General features: G+C 46.3%; 1 protein-coding gene across 10 annotated transcripts in view; it reads right to left on the reverse strand.

Moving 5' to 3' along the window:
- SLC4A11 (solute carrier family 4 member 11) overlaps positions 1 to 26,091 on the reverse strand; it is a 134,293-nt gene that overhangs the window by 70,858 nt on the left and 37,344 nt on the right. The window contains exons 1-2 of one of the 10 annotated variants that reach the window (XM_021394894.1): positions 22,727 to 22,895; positions 6,524 to 6,574 (exon numbers count right to left, since the gene is read on the reverse strand). In XM_021394894.1, the coding sequence (XP_021250569.1) occupies positions 6,524 to 6,574; positions 22,727 to 22,787 (112 nt within the window). In that variant the 5' untranslated portion in view covers positions 22,788 to 22,895. Of the gene's footprint in view, positions 1 to 6,523; positions 6,575 to 6,748; positions 6,772 to 7,187; positions 7,212 to 15,094; positions 15,302 to 16,118; positions 16,455 to 16,939; positions 16,963 to 17,354; positions 17,698 to 18,393; positions 18,910 to 22,726; positions 22,896 to 26,091 lie in introns of those variants that run through there. The other 9 variants (XM_021394890.1, XM_021394891.1, XM_021394895.1 and 6 more) reach the window with 9 other exon arrangements.

The raw sequence follows: 26,091 nt of genomic DNA on the forward strand, positions 1-26,091 counted from the left end.
GGCACAGATGGTAGCAAGTTACAGGACAGTCATTTTTCCAAAGCAGCATTGGTCACCCCACCAGAATATCAATAACAGTATGCACTGCGCTCCTGTCAGATTCAGCCAGATGTTTTACCCTGGGAAATGCAAAGGCTTTCCTTCTAGCTTCACTGCTCTGGATGTTTTTGTCACTAATCCTAATCCATTCAGAACTGAAATCAAATGGTTGGCCTCACTCTTTGCATTTCAAGCCATGAACTTCATATAAGCCAAACAAACTACTCTGACACAGTTAAGATTCATAGAATCATTAAGGTTGGGAAAGACCACTAAGGTCACCAAGTCCAACCACCAACCCATCACCACCACGCGGACTAAGCCATGTCCTTCAAGCACATGAGTTTGCAGGTTCTTGTTCTGGAAGATTCTAGAAACGTATCCACTTTCGCAAAAGAAAGCTCAGAAAAATTATGAGATTAATTATGGCAAGATTAACAGGAACAGTAATAATATATGTCCTACAGTTTTTAAAAGTTAGGGGACATAGAATCATAGAAAGGTTTGGGTTGGAAGGGACCTTTAAGAGCATCCAGTTCCAACCCCCTGCTATAGGGCAGGGACACCTCCCACTAGACCAGGCTGCTCAAAAAGAAATCAGCTGGGATATGGGCATTACCCATATCTACCTGCAAACTAGTTCTGATGCAGATATTTCAAACAAGTCAGCTTCATCTGATTTTTCCAGTCCCGGGGATTTTCAGCTTGCTTTAACCAACAATAGGCATTAATTTTCAAGAAAGGCATGAGGCTTTAATTAGCCTAAAGCAATCAGCCTGAGCTGCACATTATCAGAGGGTTGGGTTTGTTTCCTGAGCACTGCAGGCTTATAGATTCATCGCATCTGCGAAAACACCCAAATTCCCCTCTTTTAAGTGCAAAAGTAAACTGAATAATGGAGCCTCCACCTCCATAATGACCTTTCCACACTGCAGAGAAATGTGGGCTCGTGTTGCCTCCAGAGGGCACATAACCTTAAACTTGGTTAACATTAGCAGGGATAAAGTAATCAAGGTACACAGGACATGGCTAGAAGCTCTTTGCACAAACATTACCGGTTCTCCAGCCTGCACAGTACTCCAGAAACAAAAATTTAAATAGCATCCTGCACACAAACACAAAAATGCTAACCAGGGCAAGCTTCTGGCCACACATCATGCTGATTTAGAATCATAGAATCCTTAGAGTTGGAAGGGACCTTTAAAGGTCACCTAGTCCAATTGCCCTGCTATGAACAGGGATATGCACAGCTGAATCAGCGTAATTACTTGGCGAAAAGTCATGATACAGAAGAGCAGTTGTACAGATATAAGAGCAGGTTTTCAGGTGAATGTTTTCCTAGATTTTACATCTTCCTGCTGAGGTCAATCTTCAAAGGCATTTTGGTTGTGTGGTTGGTTTTCTGTGCTTTTTGTTCTGTTTTGGTAATTCATGAGTCTGAAAAAGCAGCGATGAAAAAATTCCTTCCTCCTAACAAATTGTTTTATGTCAGACAAGAAAATTCAGTGCTGTAGCCATAGAACACCACTCTCCAAAGACTGCTATCAAGTCACATTATGCAAGGCTCGCTCCAAAATTAAAATTTTAAACCACACTGATTAAATAAAGCAGTTCTGCATACAGCTGGATGCCTGCTAGAATGTTAAGCTTTTCCTTTGGTTCACAGTTGAGAGATCCCCTGGCAAAGCTCACTATTTTCAACCCAGAGAGGTTTACCCACCCTGTGGCAGGCAGCCACGTGGAGAGGTTCTGCCAGCCCAGTGCTCAGGAGCTGTCCATAGGCCACGATGTTGGACTGCTTAAGGCTTGCTGACAACAAATTGGCAAGAAGAGCCCAGATCTGACTCCTATGCTTGTGTAAGGAGATCTCTTTTATTACACTGAACACTTTCTGTTAGCACAGGTATCACAGAATCATTAAGGTTGGAAAAGACCTTTCAGACCCCAAGTCCACCCCCATCCCATCCCCACCATGCCCATGTTGCTTCCCAATGCCTCCCAGCATGGATTTGGGAGGAGAAAGTCATTTTCTCCATATACACCGCTTGGAGAAGAGCTATAGTATCTGTGCTCAAGGAGGTTTTTCTGTGTTGTGTTTTTTTTTTTTTAATGGAGAAGACATGGTTCTTGAGCCTGACCAAACTGGGTAAATGTGAAATTAACTCAGTGTCCTACTAAACTAGAGATGCCCCACTAGGGAATACATTCAAAACATTTCAAAGCATTTGAATGAACACTAGGTCATCTTTATCAGCTTGCACATAGTGCAAGTGGATGGTCACGCTGACTGATCATTTACATGGAACTTAGAGAGTGTGTCTTCCAACTCCATTCCCTCTACAGGTAGAGACTGGGAGACAGAAGAGCTGGGGGACCGCTGATGATGTTTCTTGGCTGTAGAGAAACTATTAGGATCCAACAGATACAGGTTTGTGGTCTTTTGTAGTAATGGCCACATGCTATGGAGATGGGAGCCCATTACCTCAGCTTTCGGAGTGCTTCAAGACCACAGATGAAACCCCAATTTCCTCAGGTAAAATTAACAAGGTAGGTTATCTAGCCCATGAGTCACTACACAAGACCCTGCATCCTCCAAGTAATAAACACCTCTACTACTAGACAGCCATAATTTCTCAGTTCCCCACTTTCAGCCCTATTTCAAATCTGTCTTTTGTCATGAAGAGCCAGATGGAACTATAAACTTTCCCCTGCCTCTTCAGTAATAATTCATAACAGAACTGAAAGAACAGATCTGCTACAGAAAACACCCAGGCACTTTTGAATTAATTCCAGTATTGTATTTTGCAGCCAGATTTCTAGGAAATGTTGTGAATAATCCAAGTAATTCAGTGGGGCTTCATTTTGTTTTGTGTTTTTTTTTTTTTTTTCAGAAAACACAGCAGCACATGGAATTTCAGTTCTGTATCAGGACCCACAGAAAACAGGAATGTTTGTTTTATTCTATGCCTCCTGATAGACGGTTATTAGAAAAAAATCTGCAAGAGATCCTCTCAATCTCCCCTCCATAGGTAGCAGTAGCACATCTCCTGCCCTTAAACTGAGCATCTCATCAGGGAAACCCAATGCAGAAGGATTTGTTTTGAAGACATTTAGATTAATCTCCTAGTCAGGCAAACAATTCCAAAACAAAGACAAATCTTAAAAATACACAAATGCACTACACATACTGAACTACAAGCTGAAAAACAAGTAGATAAAATATATCCGAACATCCCAAGCCAGACTGGGGCCCTCCAGCACAACTGCAATTTATTCTGCCAGCAAAGCCAATTAATAAGTCAGACGAGACCAAACGGTGAGGGATTTGCTCTAGAAGACAAAATTTATGCTGCAATGGCTGTTGAGCCAGCTTTAAAACAATACAGCAATTCAGATATTCTCAACACTACACTGGGACTCCTTCCCTGGGATTTTGCACTAGAAAACCTTCGGTTTCATATCTTATCAGAGAAAGTTCTGTGTCAATTATAAAGCTCATCTCACATTTGCAGAACTTAATTGCTTGCAGTTAATACTGATGCCTTTAGAGCTAATCCACTTGCAGCGAACTTGTCCTCCCCATTCCCTCATTACCAGGGCACAGGAGGTTGATGGCCAAGAAACAAGACAGTACAGGGTTTGACAAGTTATTCTGAAAACTGATTGCTGAGCTGAATTTCATCAAGACTCCAATTATCTTTAAGTTTGGATTGGGTCGACAATCATCTCATTAGTTACTTAAATTTGCCAAGAAAACTCATTTGAGAAAACAACCTGAAGAGTCAAGTGACTTAAATGCACAGCCTGCATCAACACATTACCACACCATGCCAGATTTTTTGTTCTTTTGTGTGAGAGAAGCTCGATTCAGACAAGAGCACAAGTACAGAAGAGATTTTCAGCAAGACGTTGTTGTCAGAACTAAATCTGATGGAACACATGAATCAAAAGCAGAATGTGGCCAGCAACCACCACCATACCTGCTGTCACACCATGCTCTCCACCATCAGAAGCTTCTAACTGGGCAGATATAAAATTATTTCCTCATTTCTCCTCTTCATGTTGCCACTACAGAGCAGCTTTCCATTTGGTTCTTCCAGCAGTAGTGAAGAACTGAAGGATGCCATAAACTTGTACTTAAACTACATGCCTTAATTGGGCTTCTTTGATCATCTTTCCAGATTTTTTTTCTTTAACCAAAGAATTTAAACATATTAGCACATACTAAGAAACCATAAAAACCCATCTGAGCTTTCAGAATAGCCATATATTAGCATCTATTCAATGGAAATTCCTTCCTGGGCTTTCCTCAGCTCCTCACTGTCTAAATAAAGAGAGCTGCAAATTATTAAATACCACACTAAGTTCTCATCCAAGGGAGCATTACAAAGCACTGTGTTGATGCCACAGCAGCAATTACTCTTGCTACAACAACTTCAGCTAAAATTGAAATTTCAGCTATTATGTCTTAACATTGGTGCAGTTGTTACTTAGAACACAAGAGTAAGAAACATTTGCTGGCAAGACAGTCTTTGAACAGTGCCTAACATTTGCCCTGGAACAAAAACATCCTCACTACCAAAAATACAAAAAAGTACGTATATGGGAGATCTTGTGAGGAGATAAGAAAGATCAGCTGTACAAAGAGAAAGTATCAAGAGATGTTTCTCAACCAAGGAGAAGAAAAAAAAGGAGTGCTAAGTAAACCAAAGGAAGAGTTGACTTGGTTTTTGCTTTTGGGGGGGGTATTTTTTGTGGTTTGGGGGTTTTTTGCTTTAAAAAAAGCTTAAGCTTTTTGTTCTTTGAAACTTTCAAGGTGGGGCAAGAGCATCTCTTGGTCTCAATGCCAAAAGAGGCTGATCTAAACAAGTGGTGCCAAGAAGCAGCTTAATGATGACAGTTTCAAAACAAGCACTTTTGAAACTAGGCTATGTAGAAGGGTAACTCCTTTCTCCGTGATTTTCTTTAGCCCCAATTAAGTTTCTTGGTAATTCCTCAAGAATCCATGTGAAACTTCTATACAGAGAGCCAAAATACTGCCTTGCTATGATGATTTTAGGACAAAAGGTAACAGCCTCAAGTTGCACCAGGTTCAGGTTGGATATCAGGAAACATTTCATCTCCAAAAGAGCTGTCAGGCACTGGCACAGGCTGCCCAGGGAGCAGTGTGGTCACTGTCCCTGGAGGTGCACAAGAACAGTGGGGATGTGGCACTGAGGGATGTGGTCAGTAGGCATGGTGGGTATGGGCTGGGGTTGGAGATCTTAGAGGTCTTTACCAGCCTTAGTAATTCTATGAATATGGACACCTTTCTACAACCTATGGGATGTGTTCTCTATCTATTCCATGCAGAAACACAAGCCCTCAGTTAAAACTAGGAAGTAGAAGGTGACTGATCACCAAACACTAAATTCTTTCTGGAGGTCAAAAGCAATGGTTTCTGCCCTTCTTTTACTTCATCCAGCTAGCAGAAAGGAATAAAGCTGACAGTACTGCTCCCAGTTTCATCCTTTCACTCCTAGAGATCGGCTCCATATAGCCCTTTCAGAGAAGGTGAGTGAGCCCAGAGAAAGTGCTGTCAACAGTAATGCTGGATCTACTGCAGCTGCATAGCTCTATCTGGCACATATTCTGCTTCCCCTTGCCAGATGTTAACCTTGTCCCTGGGATGAGAAAGATGAGGCTTCTGACAGCTGTAAGCATCTACAGGCCTCAGTAACAAGAGATTTCTGTCCTTTGGCTTTCTCCACTTGGAAATCCTAAATGATTTGAGCACTATTTCTAAGAGCAAGAAATCTCATGCCTTCAGAGAGCACATCCCACACTGGGACTGGTTTGGGGTTGGTATCTCAAAGCAATCTCTTCTTAACAGTATTCCTCCAAAACCAGAAGAGAAGTTGGAACTTCTCTGCACTTCAAGATCATTCGTATGCAATTTCTGCCCTTCATCACTATAATGTCTTTCAGAGCTCAGTCACCTTTGCTAAGGCAAATGATACTTGCTTACAAATGCCTCAACTTAATCTCATCCCAAAGAAAAATCCTTGAGAGCATTCTGAACTGAAACATGCATCTACCAAAACACTCATGTTTGTTTGATGCTCCTGGCAGAATGTCTCCAAAGGGATCTGACACTTATGCTTGATCTCCACTCCAAAAAGAGTGAAATAAATACACTTGCCAGACTGCAATACAGGAAGTCATCCTAAAAGTAAAAGAACTGGGAAAACAAAGAGCCACCCAGAATAGTCAGTGCTGACAACATGAAGGCGATTATTTACTAATGTGAGTATCTAAAACATCTACAGGACACACAGGATACAAAGATGCAGAGTCTGCTTCCAGTACTAGATTATAGAACTGCCATGAAAGCCTACATTTGTATGCTGCTTAAGCTACATGAATTTTCTATCACCCATTGCAAGTTCTTTGCTCTCCTTCCAATAAAGTGATACAGCACATAAGTCAGTCAAATAATACTTACCACTCTCTTCAAAGAAGTATCCATTTCTTGACATCGCTGCTGGTGGAGATTCTAAAAAGAGGGGGGGAAAAAAAAAAGGAAACACATGAATCATTGTGATGCTGGACATCTTCTCCTTACTGCTATGTTCACTGTAAGCCCGAATTACAGCTCCTAAATACCATAGGCAGAGATTTTCCTGAATATGGCAACTTTAACCTTTTGCTTATTGACTTCAGCATTTACCAGAATAACTCCTGCAGTTGCAATTACTGCATGAAAACAGTTAGGCAGTCTCAAATATCCCAGTCCAGAACCACATGATAGCAAGACTGGAGATCAGGACAAGCCTGACAGTATCAGAGTGACCTATTGAATCTGAGCACATGCATGCAGAAATAATAGATGCTAAGGACCCAGGAGGCTCCTTTTTAAAAAGCACAAGGCATAATGAAGTCCAGCCTGTATCTTACACATGGATAAAGAGAACCAGTTTAGCGTAGCAACAAATTCAGCTGAGAAGAATTCACATCTTATTCCACTGCTCCTAATCATTAGGACATCCCCAGAACAGTCCTTGGTACTCAAAGACAGGCACCAGAACTCTGTGACCTTCCTTTGCAGCCACCAACATCTGCACTATAGGGGTCTTGCAAGGAAACCACAAATGGGAGATGACACTGACCAAGAGCATAGATAGCAGCAGCAGGACCAAATCCTGGCAATTCATTTTGGAACACGTTTTGCTTGTTACCAAGTTAGTTCTGCAATTACTGTCAGTAAATTGGGTGCCTAGCAAGCCCAGAGATGTTTCAACAGCACAGGAGCACCTGCTTTTGGGTGTGATCCAAGTCTGGTATCACAGTCTAGTCTGGTTGTTAGCAACGTTTTGACAATTCAGACTGTCAGCTGGAAATATCAGCTTTTCTCTACAGGTGCATGCCCTGTTTTATAGCAAGTTAACAAAGCTCTTTGTTTCAAGCCTTATGAGTCAACTGAGCAGTCCCTCGCAAAGCAACTCCTAGATGCTGCCTCTTTGTATATAGCTTCCCAGCCAAAATGCAATCAGAAAGAGGAATAGATTTGCTCCATCTTTCCCCACTTCATTAGGCTAATCAAACATTACCTACGCAAGCCCGAGATGAATTTGGGCCAACAAGGAAAGAGGTTTTGCCTGCTTTATTGTTCTACAGATTAGGTTTCCTGCTTTTCGTGTGAGGTATGAGACTATATTTCCCAAAGACCCTCTTTCTATCCCATAACTCTTGGCTTACAGGTTACATGCATGTGATTTTTTTCCTCTTTCCCTTTATTGTCACATTTTCAGGCAATATAATTCATCCTGGTCCACTGGGAGCCTTTGTGCAGCAGACCAACCCAAGTCACACCATTGACGACAGCATCTTCCATCCAGCCCTACCACTTGTTACAGCTCAGCGTGGCTCAGATGGTTCAGAACAGACAGCATGAGCTGCACAGTTCCTGGAGGGACACCCTGATGGTCATTTAGCGTAACACACAAATCCAAGGGCAATTCAAGTGTCTGGTTCAAGAGAGAAACACAGTGTTCCAAGTTCATCCCAGAACAATGGGCTAGAGGAACAAACGGACCGTGGCCAAGGGGCACCCATTACATGAGTCAATTGTTTCCCTCCACCTGGAAGGGAAGGAGAAGATCCATCCAGGCTGATTAGCATGCTAATGATCAAAGGAAAGTTTTTTTTTTTTAAAGAGTCTCTTATTGTATAATGATTGCATTTACGTATTTCAAAGAAACAAACAAAGTATGCCTAGGCAGATGGATTATCCAAGGAACAGAGGCCAGTGTTCCCCCTGGGATAGTATATCAATTTCTCACGTCTATTATGGCTTCTGAGGGAGCCTGAAGCAATATGTTCATCCATCACCAGGCAGAATGAGACACAGCTTGCTTTTCCTTTAGCTGAACACACCCATTTCTATGGGTCAGATAACACTCAACGAACTGGGTTTCAGATTCAAACACCTTCTTCATGAGAAACAACTTCAACTGTAGCATTGCCTGGGTTGACACAGCCCCTTTACAGGAGTCTCTGATCAGGTTGCTTCTTGGATTCAGAAGAGTGAATAGTGCACAGTTTGGGATTACTGCAGTCAGTGCCATTTCATTAGATGGAACTCATTCCTCTGAGTCACAAATGAGCGATAGTCCTCTATGCAACATGCTCAGGCAATTATTTTGAGGTGCTGTTTGTTCAGGTGAGTCATAAAACAGAGGTCTTAACCTTGTAATTAAAGATGCAATAGCACATTTTGGAAAAAAAAAGTTGGGCGTTCACCCTACAATGTCCTGCCCCAGTAATTTGCCTTCTTCCTACATAACATTGTCCCACAGCACCAGTGGGACAAATACAAGTACAGTCTTCAAAACAGTTGTGCCAGAGCCTTTTGAGAAGTTGCTGCATCCTCCACGGAAGGGGTTACGCATATTGACATCAGTAACAGTGTGGAACATGCCCAGGAGGCAAAAGGCAATAGGGGTGTTTACACAAGTCCAGACACTTACATGAAGCTATGGGACTAGAATAAAGGTCAAGACACTTGCAGAAGTGGAGGTAGGAAAGGCAAATTGAGGACTACATTATCCGCATCTCAGAGGATCTAGAGATGGCAAGATACACCCAACTTTTTAAACCACATGGAATGAAGGAAACATTTGGGGGAGAGAAGGAGGAATATCTTCATATACACCAAGCTCTCCACTTTGACCCTTCAAGCGTTTGGCACAAGCAAACTAGCATGCCATAAAAAGTTATGCATAGACCGAGGCCAGCTCGACTGTAGTTAAGTAGATGCTCAGTAGCCATCAGAAAGGCAAACATTATCAGCAAGCTCCATATGCCTCTCATTTCACAAAGCTTATAGGAATTCAATTTCTGAGGTCTCAGCTCCTTAGTCATGTTTTGCTCAAGACTGGAGCAATGGGTTTGAGCTGTGCAGAACTGACAGCAAGGCTGTTATCTTTTCAGTGAGGCACATACCCACGTCCTGACACACAAAACTGCATTTCCTCTCCCCATCTCAACTCCATTCCTTGAAATTAAACAAGCTCAACCAAGAGGCTGTTATGAAACTGCGGTAATCAATGTATTTGCTTTGCAGAGGAAAGCCTGGACAGGGACAAGTCTCCAAATACATTGGAGATCAACATCACAATGCCCCAGGGTTTGCCTAGAATTGCTGAATTGTTTCCATGGAGTGTAAGTCAGCCCCTGCTCCTTTGCAGGCTGGAGGAACAGACCATCCGGGCAGCACTTTGTTACTGCAGGGTGGGAGTTCTCTCCCTACACCACTTCTATCAGATCCAAACCCATATTACTATCCTCCCAAGTTTTTGTTTAGATTTGAACAACTAAAATCCAAGCAAAAACAATTCAGCAAGACATAAGGTCAGTCTTCTAAGGACAAAGCTGGAACACATTACCCTGGGGGGGGATAAGGTACCTACAAGGACAACCACGCTCTTCAATTTCTTTCCCTATCTGAAAGTACAACAAGACACCATTGCCAATTATCAGCCAGAAAGCATGGGATATAGCTCTTTTGATAACTTGGCTGTTTTGAAGAGAGTTAGTTTACTCCAACAGCTACATTTCTACTGCCATCCCACCTAATTCCCAACAAGGATATCTATTAAATATGACCACATTGGACAGGCATCAAGGCACCACAGTCACCTCTTCAAAGATAAGCTCCTGACTAGTTTCTCATCAATGCTCAAGAGCACTGAATTCAAAAGGCAAAATAATTGAAGTGCTGCAAAGTGGAAAACAAGGCTTATTCCTCTGGACTCGGGGATACAGCTTGGATTTCAAAAGCAAGCCACTGCCCTTTGACTTGAAGCCACCACAGTGACTCAGAGCCACCCGGGGGGGAGATGAAGTTCACAGCACTTCTAACAGGTAGGACATTGAGTTTGATGTAGCTTTAGGTGCTTTATCTTCAGACTAAGATGATCCACGGTGGGAAGCATCAGACAAGAAGTGGGCGTGCTTCCTGGTTTCCTGCATTCTTACCATTTTTACATTTGCATTGAACAACAAAAACAGACAAAACCCTACCATGCCATCTCCCATTATTAAATTCCTGCGGGAGATACTTCTCAGATCTCTTAATAAACCATTTTAAGTCTCTTGTTTTAAGGTTAGTAATAAGCTCTCTTAAGCCTTGCAATATTAGTGGATTACACATCAAAACACATTCTCTGGATACTTTGATAACTCAATTAAAATGTTCCGCTGCTGGCGTCTTCCAAGTAAACAGCTCTCTGCAGCTCAAGCCTTATATTGAAGCAAAAGGTAGCTCTAAACAAGTTTGTAGCATGGATATTTCCACAAGTGGTACTACAGCCTTCGTGATCACCTATATCCCACTTCTTACCACTTGCAACTGATAGAAACATTCACCTACTGCCTTACAGAGAATTGATGAAAAGTCATTTGAACAGACTTCTTGTAGCTTCTTACTCAAGTGCTCATCTAAAAAGCCTTTAGATTTTCCTCAACTTTCTCTCTGGAGGAATTCTCAGTTCTTATATTAAACCACACTGAATAGCCCGGTTGTCTGGAAACAAGTGCTCTTTCCAGAAGACATGCAGCATTTCAGCTTTGAAGCAAGGTTTTAAGCCACTTCGAGTTCCATGAACATGATTGTCAGTGCTAAAAGCATCTATCACTACCATCAGAGAGCCATTAAGGTTGGAAAAGACCTCTAAGATCACCAAGTCCAAGCCCAATCCCAACCCATCCCCGCTGACCATCCCTCAGTGCCACATTGCCACTGTTCTTGAACTCCACCAAGGACAGTGATTCCACCACTCTCTGGGCAGCCTGTGCTAATGCCTGACCACTCTTTCTGAGAAGAAATGTTTCCTAATATCCAGTCTGAACCCCCCTCCCCCCAGCTTTATCATGAGAGACATCTTTCCCATGCAGTGAGGTAATTTGCAGTTGCTTGCCCTACCTCATACCGAGACCTGGAGCAAGGCCTGCTTTAATCAGGTGCATGGTGACATTCAAAACTGAGATATGACAGAAGAAAAAGCTTCCTCTATCCAGGACTTCACTAAACCATGTATTTTAACATTAACTGCAAGCTCAATCATTATTCTTTCATCCTCTCCACCCCTTCACAAATTTCAAGTCACAGAACAAGGGACTGCAGCTGCACAGGTGATCGGGGAGCTGCACCATCATCTGTGTGATTTGGGAAAGAGAGAAACAATTCGTTTCATGTGCCCACTAAATTATACTACTTCCCTCCTCCACCTGAAGTCTGCAGAAAAATCAGAGAGGTGTAAGAAGAAAAAACACAAGAAAAATCTCAAGAGAAACCTACAGGTGAGAAATTAAAAATTATTTGGAGCACTGAGTGAAAGGAGCCTGCAGTTGGGAGTCTGAACATCTCTGTATGCAGCAAGAGCTCAACAGCAGCCAGAGGAAGGAAGCTTCAAACCTCTTTCATAACAACTGCATCACCGCAGAGGAATAGAAAACAAGCTCAACAGGCTGCAAGTCTGATCACACTGACTCACTGATCAAGTTCAAAGGGTATCAATATTGCAGGATCCTCCTGCGTAGCATTGCTCATGCCTAGAAAACAAGATTCGGTAATTTTCATGGATGAACCAAGCAGCAAGGTGTCCTGGCGTACACATCTGCTGCAAGTTATTTAAAGCCATTCAAGTCAGCGAGAATGAATGGACAGCAGCATGTGAAAAGCTGGTTTTGCCTGAAGTCACTGCTTCTCATTTCCATCTACACAATTAAGTAGCTGTCCTATTCCCACTTCAACTAGAGAATGCTGGTGGGCACTCATCTCTTATTGGAGATGAGGTGTGCCCATATGCTGCTGTTCTGGGCAACAGTGATTAACACACAGGATAGGGTTTGAGAACTGATCACCCTGACTCAAGGAGAGTAATGTCAGAAGAGTAATGCTCGTTAATAATTGGCTAAGAAAGTAGCTGGTAAGCACAGCGCACAAGCACTGCTGCCTGCAGCAATCCCAAGCATAGATGTCTCCTCCTGAAAGCATTCCTTTGCATCAGTAAAAGCGGAGGAAAACATGATAGAAAAAAACTCAGTATCAGTAAATATCAGCAAAAAGACCCTTTGCCATTCATTAGATGGGCAGTATGAACACTCATTTACCTTTTTACCTTGAAGGGATAAAAGTCCAGATCAAATGAAGACCTCTTTTTCACTGTGGTTTTACAGCTCTGTTCCTCCTGCAAGCACCACATAGTGCAGAAGCCTATCAGCATCTCATCCTGAGTGGAAGCTGAGAGGTATAAATCCTTCTTTTACAAGACAAGTAGAGGAGGCAAAGGGCTCCTGCTTGTCCTCTACTCATCTGAACAGCACTAACCACTTGTGCCTAAAAACCTTCCTAACGCTGCTTTCTGCAGCATTGTTTGAAGAGATGCTGTCTTCTTTCAAGACCTTAACCAAATGGGTTTAGTACATCATCTGTGTGCAAACACCTACACCAAATCAACGTGTGAACTCTCGAAGATAATCTAGAAGGCAGTCGTAACCCAAGGAGATTTTAATCTACTCCAACCCCCTTTGCTTTAGTAAGCTGTTAGATAAATGCTGTCCAGAGCAGGCAACAAGAAGGACATAGCCCAACCCTACAGCCAATTGCTGCTCCAGTTAAGAGACTCAGATCTGCCAAGACATCAGCTTCGCTCTCCTTATGCGTAGGCATGGCCACTCAATAGCACTTTGTTAAATATTTAACAAAGTTGTGTGTTGTGTTTTTTTTTTTTAAGTACTTCTCTTGCAACAAACCTGTGTAGATGTCACACGTATTCCCAACCCCTATCCCAAAAAGAAGCATCCCTCCTGGATTTGCACTGCTTCTTTGCTTCCCAGGTAGATTCTAAAGCCCCCAAATCCTAATTTTTTTTTAAACCAAGGTCTGGATTACCTGAACCTAAACTCTAAAACCCCCTGAGAAATCTCAGTATTGTTGGGTTTAGGAAGACACAGCATCAAACCTCTGACATCTCCTAGGGTAACCCATGGTGCACTGGAGTCACTTGGGTCTAGCTGAAGTATCCACCACAGCATGACCACTCTAGGATGCCAGCTCAGATGTAAAGCAACATTATGGCTCCATGGTTCAAGAAGCACTAAAACATTTAATCGGGGCCTATACACAAGAAGCTGAATATTCCTCTGATGCAAGGAGATCTTAAATCATGCCATGGTCACTCCATGAAACAAAACCCTAGAACTCATTTTCACAGTTGCTGGCTGTAAAAATAGAAAAAAAATCACTTTGAAAGAATAGAGCAGGAAGCATCCTCCTACCTGCTCACTCCCAGGCAAACACCCACCCACACACAGGCTCAGGGATCAGACGACTCTGCTTTCAAAGCATTTTCCTTACTGCATTGAGTAATTCCCCACCCTTCATCCCTTTCCCCAGCTTCCTCCAGAATACCTATCACAATAAAACCACCTAATTGAAAAATAATAGTTGTCACTGTCACAGCTGGCAAGAACTCCCCTCCCCCAAAAAACACGCATGCAGAAGGCTGGCTGGCACCAGGCTGCCCAGGTTGACTCATCACAATTGAGCTCACCCCAAGCAATTAATATCCAAGGGTGCCTCCCAGAGGCGAGGAGACAACCCTGGGAATTGAGAGCAGTGCAGCTGCTTTGCTTTTCCTCCTTGGACGGGTTTCTTGGCCATCACCTCAGAGGTGACCAAAGCAAGCCAAGGAGCTGGGGAACAATGACACTCTGGGATTTGGCTGACAAATGAACAATTTGGGCCATTAGCTTTATTTATTCATTTTTACCCCTAGGCTTTGTTGGGCCCTCTAAAAAGTGATTTAGACTTGTAAGGATTTCTTGCATGAGCACTACATGGAGAGGAGTGAAAGCAAATACCTCCAGAGATCCCACAAGCTGGCAAAGACCCAAGGACCAACCAGCAGAGGCTTTGCAGTAGACTTTTCCTGAACATTTAAATAATTTAGAAAGCTTTAACTCTTGCTGACAGCTTTTCAGATGGCTCTTTTCGCTTGCGAGGCCCTGTCAAAAAATCTCATAGCTCCATCAGAAGAGATACGGCCACAGCCCCAAATCTTGGTCAGGGCTGGATAGGGGTTGAAAAAGGTGATTTTAAAAGGTGATTGTTGTGGTTTTGGTTGAAATTCTTCCCTAGCACAGGAAGGTATTCCAGAGGCCATCAGTGCTGCTATGTAATACATGCCAACACTTTTTCAACTCGGTAGAAATTCCACCTGCTTGGGGCTATTCTGAGGAACAGAGCTGCTCCCTGCAATGGTTCAACTGCATTAAATACTGTAAGAATTAAGCTGCAAAGTCAAAACAAGGAGCTGCACAGCTCAGGTTTGGGATTCTAGTGGAAGAAGTGCTCCAACAGCAGCAGTACACACTGCCCCAGGGTACCAGGACCATGTTTGGGAACAGATAGGGCAATAGATGCTTTGTAGTAATGCAAGTAAGCAAGAAAAATGTTGTTCAAGAGACAGCCATGGCTGGGCCAAGCCTTGTGTCAAATTTTATCCCTCACCTCTTCCCACATCCACCGCCCAAAGAAACCTTCTGGATGGATCAGAAGACTTGCCCTCATTCACACGAAGCCACAAGATTGAAACCAAGTTCAACACTGGAAACATGAAGAGAAAAGTAGAGCAGTGGTCAGCCAACTGATCACCAAGATCTTCAGATTTTTCAGTTGTGGTTCCAGGAAAGATACCAAAAGGAAAACATCCCCCAGTATTAAAAACAGCCTAAAGGACAGAGCAAAGGCAGGCAGCTGACTTCTGCAGCCTCAGCCCTCCCCACAGAAGTGGCGATTTCACATCCCAACAGGCTTGGCAGGATGGCACAAGCCACACCATAGCATTTCTATATCCAGGAGCCACTAAACAGCAACAGTGACAACAACAACATGGGCAAGGGGAGAGCCAGCAGCAAGAGATCAGTTCTTGCCATCCATCATCAACCCAAAATAAAAATGCTTTCATCCAGGGGTGAAATAATTACCGACTGACAGCACATGTCAGAGTGTTTATCAGTAGGACATTGTTTATGGTTCGTCTACATGGCTTCCATGGCTACAGCATCAGGGACGATGCTTGCTAGCATTTTACATCACACGCATGCATTTTGTTTTCACTCAGCACCGCACTTTCCCCACGTGAAACATCAGTATGTAAAGCCTTTCTGGCAGGCTAGGAGGATGTTTCAGCATTAATTTGAGAGGAAAAATAAAAGAACAGGCAAGACATGCATAGGGAGGTGAGCACAAGATACCTTGAAACTGAACCCAACCCCCTGGAAGGCAGCACTCTGGCTAAAGTAAACTGAATTCAGGAGGTATCCTCCATCCTTAAACACAGCACAGACATCCAGCAAAGCAATAGACAGCATCACCGAGCAGCAGAGCCCGCTGAAAATACATCAAGCTCTGCCTTACTTTAGTGAATTAAATAATTCAAGAGCTGGCAGAGCTGCCTTTCTGGATTTCCTGTCCAAACGCATCACCCGGCATCAGCAGTGTTCCAGTATTGTTGCTTCAGACCACAACTTACCTGCGCTACTTCTGTAATAGAGATGCTGTTCCCATCCAAACAGCCTCTGCTCCTCTCCTGGCTGCTCTGAGCCAGCGTACCCGATCCCCAACGCCACTTGCTCAGGTGGCCGAGGTGGCAGTGGCTTGTGTTTTTACAGTGCCTCCAATATTAATCCAGCCAGAGCATCTTTCTCCCTCACTTCCAATTGGCGAGCGGCGGATGGGTGGAGTGAGAGCGTGACCCATTAGCTCCCAGCTGGGCACCTCCAGCCCAGCACCCAAACCCAATGCCGGGCAAGGGATGCCAGCAAGCCGCTAACTTCACACTGCGATAGGATTCAGGTTTTCTCCTCCAGCCCCCCCCCCCCTTCCCCCAGATCCGGTGCTATTCCCCTCTGGGAGAGAGGCAGAAAAACAGATTAAAGCAACCCTGTACTCGGGAGCCAGAACGTTTTGCTGAATGCTGGGCAGAGAAAGCTCATGTTCCTCCTTAAAAAAAAAAAAAAAAGCTTTGTGGCAGCCAGGCTCAACCGAAGTGAGATGCTGTACCTAATGAGAGAAGTGCAGGGAAAACAAGAGGATGCAAAGATGCAGGAGGAAGAGAGGGGAGAAAAGCTGCTGCCGAGAGGTGGATATAGTGAATCTCTTAAAGACATCGCTGCTGCACTCCGACGGCACAGCTGCCTCCAGTGTCTTTTTCCCAGCACAGGAAACAGCGGCGCAAGGGTTAACGCAGGCATTCAGAAGCAGGCAAGGAGCCTTTGTAAGGGAATGGGAAACAGGGCAGTAAGTCTGCGCCGTTACTGCAAGTTGCAGAAAATAGAGCTGAGGAGAGCTCACCTCACCCAAGAAGGTTTATTGCTCAGTCTGACAGCCCAGCGCTTCGCTAAGCAGCACCCAAAAGGCTTTGGGGGGTGGGGGGGTGAAGATGCCACATCCTCTGTCCCATGCTCCAGCCCGTTCTACTCTTACTGCTTTACTTCCCTTACGATGCGAGATTTTCATTACAGCAAGGCAAGTCTCCCCCAGCTGGATGCTTACAGCCCCAAGGAGTGATTTTACCCTGGCCAAGAAGAACGAGGAGGAATAAATCAGCTCCCCAGAACAGCACCAGGTCAGCCTCCCAAGAGGTAGAACCCGACGGAAGAAGCAAGCAGCAAGTTGTCCCAACACCGGGTCACTGCCACCTCCGAGTCCCTTCACTCACAGCAACCAGAGTTGCTGTAAGTATCCATCCCCCAGCAATCGTATTTACCAGGAGGCAGCAAACACTTCTCCGTGCAGAGGAAGGTGGGGGAAAAGGCATCGCTTTCAGCAGAGGGATTTCAGAGCCCCATCGCCCATCCTCGCTCCTCCAGCCACAGGCTTGTTTCCGCTGCATGAAACCACATCTCATGTTTTGAAACACCTCCCACGCATTCTCCCTGCCGAGACTGCTCAGCCGCTCTCCTCCATTTCTCTGCGTGCCACCTGCCCAGCTTTGCCAGGTGGGGTGCATCGCTGCCGGCTTCTTATTAAGACATAAAGCAAGTTTGCTTTGAGGAGGGGGGGAGACCTTTGGAGGTCTTCAGCCTAGCAATGCGCTCCAGGCAACGCAGCCTTAAAGCCGTATCAAAGCCGCTCAGGACCTCACCTCATCAGCTGCAATATCTCCCTCAAAAAAGTTTTTTTTTTTTATAAAATATAAACCCTTAGGAACAACACTTAAAGCAGTCTCAACTCCCACAACAGGATTTACCGTTTTCCCATAGGCTCTTCGCAAAGAACAGTGTTGACAGTTCTGAACCAAGCTAACACGCATAAGGAACTTCCCTGTAGTGCTGAAATCTGCAATAAAGGATCTTAATCACCTATCTCCACACTTGATAGCTTTAATAACAGCTTAAAAGATAGAGCTGAAAGCAATGCAGCCCTAAAGGTGAAACGAGCCCGCCAAGCCTCCAGCAGGTATTTCAGGTTTTGGACACTGCCGGATTCATATCAGTGAATAAGCAAGCTTATGAGACAAAGGGCTGCCCAAGAGTGGTTTCTATTTTTATTTCTTCCATGCTGAGGTTGTTTACCAGCTCCCCTGGCCGATCTACTCGAGCTGCTCCATGGTGGAGGCGGCAGCAGCCAAGTGAGCATCACCAGGAGATGCCTAGAGAAGCGAGCACACCAAGAACCCTGCCAGCACATCCACCAACCCTACGTGCATCACCTCCCTCATCCATCCACCATCCAACTCCAACCATCTTGGCGGTCATCTCGGCTTCCCGATGCCACCCTCCTCTGTCCACAACCCATTGACATACCATCCACCGGCCCGCTCCATCTCTGCGGCACTAAGCGCTGCGGCCACGGGGCCAGGTCCTGCGAGGAGCCAGCGCTCGCCCCGAACTGCCCATAGGGTGAGCGCAGGAAGGTAAGCTGGGGGTAGCAAAAAGAAGCCGGCTCCATGAGGACGGAGAAGAGAGGAGAGCCAGGTACGAAGCAAACCGCGTCTGCCTTCACCTCCTTCAGCTGGTACTGTTGGGACATGCAGTCTCAGAGCCTCCCTTCCCAACAAATTCCTTTCTCGAGAGGAATTAATGCAAAAAAAGAAAAGAATCAAGAAAAAAGCAGCCTCTTGAGAAGCCCCGTTCCTGCTGTCACGGCCTCGGGGAGCGCACTGGAAGGCTGCGTCTCCAGCCTGTATTTAAACGCGCCTCTCAGAAAGCAGAGATGCAGCACAGGAAGAGACAAATTCCAGCCCTGCGTCGGGCTGATAAGCCAGGTTTATAATATTCAAGAAGTATTGGCATTACTACAGTTCCTCCCCCCACCCCTCCCCAGCGAGTATCTTGGGCAGTAGCTTGTTGTGCACAATAAGCAAAAAAGCCCAATCCCTAAAAAGAAAGAAAAAAAAAGCCTGTTCCGGTGGGAACAGCCAACGCGTTGAATAAAACAAACACACGCGTGCTAAACCCTGGGGATGCAATTAGGCTCGGAGCAGGGGAAGAGGCATTCAGCTCCGGAAGATAGAGACCACAGCGAGCAGGAGGAAAGGGGGAATAAAGCTTAATCCCAAGGCAGTGCCCCATCGGGTGGGTTTTTCCCCCTAAGGGGGTGATCCCAAGCAGCAGCCCCCCACACTGGTATGGGGTACCAGCACCTGTACTGGCATCAGAAAGGAGGAAGGGCACCTGATTCTCAGCCCTTTCTCTGAATTCTCTCTCCTACTCATCTGCAGCCACTGGTAGCTCGCTCCATCACCTTTGCTGGTGGAGGCTGGATATTAGGAAGAATTTCTTCTCAGAGAGCGGTCAAGCATTGGCACAGGCTGCCCAGGGAAGCAATGGAGTCGCCATCCCTGGAGGGGTTCATGAACCATGGAGATGTGGCCCAGAGGGTCATGGTCAGTGGGCATGGTGGGGATGGGTCGGGGCTGGTCACCTTATAGACCTATCCCAACCTTGATGCTATGATTCTACCTACCCACAGCGTCTCAGAAAAGCTGCCCAGATGAGATTCTGATCAACAAATTGCCCACATTACCACCTGTCCCCATTCACCCCACCGTAGGACAGCCATAAGGGTGCACAGTTCCAGCCTCACAAGCCTGCCTGCTGCAGTTTGCATCAGGTCCTTCAAACTTGGGGAGCTCAGAAGCACCCACAGGGAAGAAAAGCTTAAGTGTGAGATCAGTGTTACCCACTCCAGTGACTTCTCTCCTCTCCTCTTCCTGCAGTTTCTCTGAATCAGAGATGCCTAAAATGCTCTCTGTGCTCTACCCAAACCACAGCTCCTGCCAGGAACACAGACCCTTCCTCAGTAACAGAGGGACACGCAACTTTTCACTTATTTAATCGCAAATCAGAGCTAGGGATGAATTTAGAAAAGAAGAATAGAAAAACCCATGGAGTTAGAACTGACAGCTGAGTGCTTTGATATCAAAGCCAGCACTGACAGATGCAAGGCCAGCATGTCAACGTGCACAGCACAAAAGCTTCGTGGGATGCTAATGCTAGAACCGTATTTAGGAATTACACTGCATTGAGGAAAGTCCTCCCATTTCACCCAGTCTCAGCACAGATTCCTGAAGGAGATGCTCTGCAAAGTCACAAGACACTGCTCACACTTAGATGAACAGCCTCAGTACTCTGTTTCTAACCTTCCTGCAATGCCTCCTTGTAGAGGACCCCCTGCTCCCAAAGCAGCGATGGCACCATGTCATGCTCAGCCACCTCTGGCAGCAGCCACAAAGGTAGCTGGGATGGAACAACATGCTGGGTATCTGCTGGTGCACTTGGCAGCCACCTGTGTGCTTACAGGGTGGATGACAGTTTCACAATGACCAGTCATTAAAGCATCCCAGAGGGAAATCCTACAGAAGGAAACGGGACTTCTCCAGAAGTGGTTTTGCACTTGGAAGATGCTCAAGTGCCACCTAAGCTCAAGGCATGGAAAGCTTTCGGATAGCAGAGTTGTCACTGGGGCTTCCTAGAGAAGCACAACATAAAAATAACTCGGTGGGGAAAAAAACATCAGCTTTCCCCCTTAGATGGGATTTGGCATCTGTCTTCAAGCATAAAGCCCACATGCAGAGCATCACCATGGCTTGGCAAGGACAACCTCTGAAGTTCCAGCATTCCGTAGGGTCTAACAGGCAAGTAACATGGCACCAATCACACCTCCCAGCTCCCTTCAGCAAGAAAGGCCGAACTCTTCAGCAAAAAACCATTTTTGGAGATTGCACGGAGTGCTTCTGTTTTGGATTCTTTCAAAGCCAAGATGTCCTTGTTTTCACATTGAATGGCTTGGGTTGGGAGGAACCTCAAGGATCCTGACTCAAAGATGAAGCTTGCTTTAAGAACCATTTACAGCCTCAAGTGATTTATGATAGCTTCACTGTAAGTCCAGGCCGTCCGGTTTTACACACAGCTCTTTCACCACTTAGGGAGTCAAGTGAGCACCGCACTGAAAAGCCCCACTCATACTTCGGGCTCTGTTCATTTAAACGAGCTGAAGCTCTCCAGCTGCCAAGGAAAGACACGAGAGCCAGAGAGGAACTTCCTCTGTCCTACAAAACTCTTATGGGAGAGGCAACCATACAAAAGCCACGGATGTTTCAGAAGCAGAAGCTCTGGCTGCGATGGATTGGCCAACACATCCTGGTTATAGCAGGGGAACAACAGCGCGCAGATGCAGCAGCAGTGACCGAGGTTGATGAGACTGAAAGCATTCCATCAACATTTCCTTCTAGCCTAAAAAAACACCCCAACCCGAGGACAAAACAGCCACAGAGCCAACTCCAACAGCAGCCCAGGTGAGATGGCTGAAACGCTGCTGGGCTTGCGCAGTGCTGGGTCAAGCAGTTTATCCCATGTTTCAGCCACACTCTACGGGATGGGAACTGTGCTCAGGAGGGACAAGGCTATGCTTACACCTTAACCCAAAGGTTTCTAGAGAAACCTTGTGCGGAAAGACACCGCAGCAGCTTGGAAAAGGAGTCTGGATGCTCCCAATAGCCACCGCTCGTGTGCATCTTGCTGATGGCCAGTCCTCACCAACAGGTCTTAATGACAGCCCTGGTCGTGAAAAACAACAGTACAGGAAGTACTGAGGAAATACATCAGAACTGAAACAAACTTTTTTTTTTCCTTCCTTAAACAGAGGTACAGCCCCCCCTCCCCGAGCCCAGATCCCAGAGTGGAGCCTGTAGCCTATTTTCCCCGATTGCAGCTTTGCAGGCAAAGCTGTTGTGCCACCTACAGTTGCTTTTCCTCCAGAACCAACTTCCCCATGCAAACTCAAGTCCCCCCCTCATTTAATTCGGGGACAAACCGGCACCGAAAGCAGAGTAAGGAAGCGCTCCCTTTGGGAAGGCAACGTGGGGGGGAGGGACGGGGACGTTGCAGAAAGCAACTTTCAAAAGTGGAGCAAAAACCAAAGAGCGCATCTCAATGCGCGCTTAAATCCACCCGGTGGCAGGCGCTCCGGATTGGAGCTCACAAACGCATGGCTGGGGTCCTGCCAGCACAGCACGGCCGTCGCAGCGTCTCCGTTCGTTCAGCTCAAGCTGCTTAACTTCATTATTATTATTATTATTATTAATTATTATGATTATTTACGCCGTTACCGCAGCGAAGCCAAACGACCGCATCCGCAAACAGAGCGCCGGAGCGGAGCTAACAGCAAGCCATGCCCTCCTCCCCTGTGAGGTATAAACAAAGCACACAAAGGGGGGGGGGGGGGGGAACACCCAGAGCAACAAAAGGTCCCGAATTTAAATTGCTGCTTTATCCTCTTCCACGCTGTGTCCGCGCCCTCTGAGTTTATCCACCCCAAATCCGTGCCCACCCGATGTAAAGCAGCTCGGTGCTGTCCAGCGAGCCCAGATGCCAAGTGTCATCACTCCTACCAAACAACAGCCGGCTCCCTTCCAAAAAAAAATCCCCTGAATTCTGACTCAAAGCCAAGCTTCCCCGCTTTCCTCCCCCAGAAAACCCCCTTCCAAGAGCAGGGCAGCAGCACGCATCCCATTGCATCCCATCACCGCGCTGCCAGCATCCCCCGCCCCAAAAGAGGGGCAAACCGGGGACACCCCCCCCCAAACCCCTTTTTCTCCCATCTGCCGGAGCACTCATCGCACTGGTGGCTGCTCACCGCATGGCTGGAGGTGGAACACCCGCCTGGCTGCCATGGCTGCCTCGCTTTTTCCTCTCATCCCGTTCTCACCATCTCGACACTTTTAGGAGTTGTGCTGCGGTTTCAGGGTCGGTGGCGGTGCTCTTTTTTAATTATTTTTTTTTATTATTATTTTTTCCCCCCTTTTCCCCTTCTCACTCCCCCCTTCCCCCCCCAAAAATAAAAGACGCAGCCCGGCCAAAACTGAAAGTCCCCCGAGCGCGAGTGCGGCTGAAGGGAAGGGCCGGGGCGGGGGCACAGCCCGCCGGGTCCTAGCGCCCTCCCAGCCCGAGAGCAGGGCAGCTCCACGTGTGTTCAAAACCAGCAAGGTTTCAGGCTTCAATTCCTTTTTTTTCCCCTCCGCTGAACTCTGTGCTGAGGTTTGTCGCTACAGGTCTTGGCAGGTGAGACGCTGCCCGTAAGCTCACAGCTGGGTGAAAGCACCGAGCAGGAAAAATCCCACTCCCCAAGCAGCAAGGGCTGATTGTCGAATGGCTTGGGTTGGAAAGGAACTCACGAATCTTCTAGTTCCAACTAGTCTTAACTACTACAAATCTTCTAGTTCCTACTACTGCAGGCAGGGCTGCCAACTGCTAAGCCAGACACCAGCTCGGGCTGCCCACCACCCATCCGTGGCCTCAGGCACCTCCAGGGATGGGGCACCCACAGCTCTGGAGAAGAGTGCTGGGATCTCACCATCCTCTCATTGAAAAGCTTCCCGCCCCCCCCCCCCCAACACCTAATACAGATCCCCCCCTCTTTTAGTTTAAAGCCACCCCCCTTTGCCCTGTTACTGTCAGACCACATAAAACATCGCTCTCCCTCCTGTTTATAAGCTCCCTTCATGTACTGGAAAGACACAGTGAGGTCTTCCCCAGAGCCATCTCCATGCTGAGCACCCCCAGCCCTCAGTGCCTCCTGATGGCCTCCTCCAGACCCACTCCTCATCACAAAGCCCTTTCCACCGAGCCAGCTCCCAGCCCCTTCAGAATTTCCCCAGACGCAGCCCAACAGATGTGTGTCTGAGCCCAAAGCAGACAGCCAGGTTTCACAATAAACCCTTGGAGTCCATGAAGCTTCTCTACAAAACCAACGTAGCTTCTACAAGGAGATGCAGAACGCTGCTCCCAGCCTACGCCCTTCAAGAACAAAAGCAGGCCAACATTCCTTTGTGATTTTTTTTTTCCCCTCCTCATTTGCTGCTACGTTGTTTCCTCACAACCAGAGCAAACCTGGGTGGTTTTTGCCTCAAACCCCTCTCCCAGCAGCAGCTAGGTGCCAGCACCAGGAGCAAAGAAAGGAATCAGAGGAGAGCAGGGACTCAGCCAGGAGCCCATTTCGTATCTGAGGTGTGAACACCTGCAGAGAAAAGCAGAGACCGAGACTTTTGCGCTGTCTCCAGAAGCTATCCTGCGTCATGTTAGGATAAATAGCTATGCAACAACGCAAGCTGGATGGTTTTATTGTTTCCCCATCTTTCCTTCCTCTAGGATGGAGAAATCAACTTCCTGCCTTTTGACCCCAATCCGGAGATGACTGGGAGGAGCTAGTAAGTGGGATGCTTTTCTAGAAAAGAGTGTCTACTGCATTCCATAGGGTTAATGGCTCTATTGCAGCTTTGGAAGATCAATGCTAACCAAGTGTTTCTTGCCCACCCAATCCTATGAGTCTACCATGAAGACATCAAGACATGAGTCAGCCAGACTGATAGGGGAAAGGAATGGGTCTAAAGCTACAGAAGTTTGGAGAATTCCTCCAAGACCCATATCCTACAGACACAAAGCCAATTTTGGGCAACTGAGCCCCGTATCCTTTTCCTTTTATACCTCAGACCTAACCATACCTCACTATGATGAAGACTCATTCTAACAGAGTGTATCCCTCGCTAGAAATATTACCCCACCACCAGCACAGCTTTCTGGACGATGAACACAGGTATCAGCTTATCTGATTTGATGCGTGGCACCAGAGAAGATATCAGATACCTTCTGTCTGGCGCTATCCAGTCCATCCCAATGGCTCCAGACCTGCTCTTTGCAAGCAAACTCCACCAGCCCAGCCAAGCACAGTCACCCAGAGGGAGCAGCATCCAAGGAGCAGACATTAAACCCAACCCCGAGCCTCAAGGAGAAAATAACTTCACGCACAAAGACAACCTCTCTCTTCAAAGTGGATTGTTTGTTTTCCTCATAGCAAGTTATTGCTTCTTAAATGTTGGATTGGCTTTGAGGAGCTCTTTGTTCCAAGGCTGGCTTGGGGCTGCATTCAGCTGGATTGGGATTTCTGCTTGCCTTCACAGCCAGATCACACAGGACCTAATTCCCAGTGCAGCAGGATCAGGCACTCCTCTGAGCAGAGGATACCTGGGTTTCCTCCAAGTCCTGACAGATACTGGGCATCTTTGCTTTTTAGTGGGACACTTCCACCAACACCATGGCTTTTGTGGTGGGCTAGCACCAGAGACTGCAAGAGTTCGGAGCCTAGAAAGAAACACTAGGTGGATCCAAGCATTGCAGAGAAACTCCTACCAACTACTCATGCATGAAGCAGTGCTGGGATTTTCATGCCTGCAACACAGCCAAGACTTGACATATGAACAAAAAATTGCTCACGGGATCAAAACGAAAAGTAAATTAAGTACAACCATAACCTGCAGTTAGAGTTGGTCTATTCTGCTTTAAGCATGCCCTGAACCCCTTCAATCCCCTCCTGCAAACTGAAGGGAAACAAGCTGCTTTGCACCGAGCTCCAGTGGCACAGCACGGTCTGACCACAGCTGCAGGAGAGCAGCTCTGCTTGCAGTGCCATGCAATAAATGCTGCAGCACAGCAGAGGGAGCACAGGGTCCTGTTGGAAGCCCCTCTAGGGGAGCAGCAGCCAGATAACATAATAATCCCTTTTTAACACCTTGATGACAAGGACTCCAACATTTATCCCACTGAGTCCTCCAGTGTCCTTGGGTCTCACCCCTGGAGCTGAGCACTGCCAACTGCAGCCACAGCACTAAAGAACCCATTGCAGGACACATGTTGGAAGTCGCTCTAGCACAATGGTGTGCAGAGAGCCATGCTGGGTTGTGGCAGCAGGTTTGTTCTGAGAAGTTAAGGGAATTCAATATCGGAGGCCAAAGTGACAAGTGGCCTTGCAGGCTGAGACACTGGAGCAAGCTGTCTGGCTGTGATCATCATCATTTGGTGCCTGTCCTCCAAATCACAGCAAAAGCAAGCAAGCTAATTTTAGGCAGGACTGAATCAGACCCTCCAAATGCAAGGGCGTACATCTCAAGTCGCCCTTTAAGAGCCTGCTCTTAAGGTTGATCCTGACCCTCTCCCCTCCCCCACCCA

Source organism: Numida meleagris, chromosome 4 (genome assembly GCF_002078875.1).
Source record: "Numida meleagris isolate 19003 breed g44 Domestic line chromosome 4, NumMel1.0, whole genome shotgun sequence".
Lineage (NCBI taxonomy): Eukaryota > Metazoa > Chordata > Aves > Galliformes > Numididae > Numida > Numida meleagris.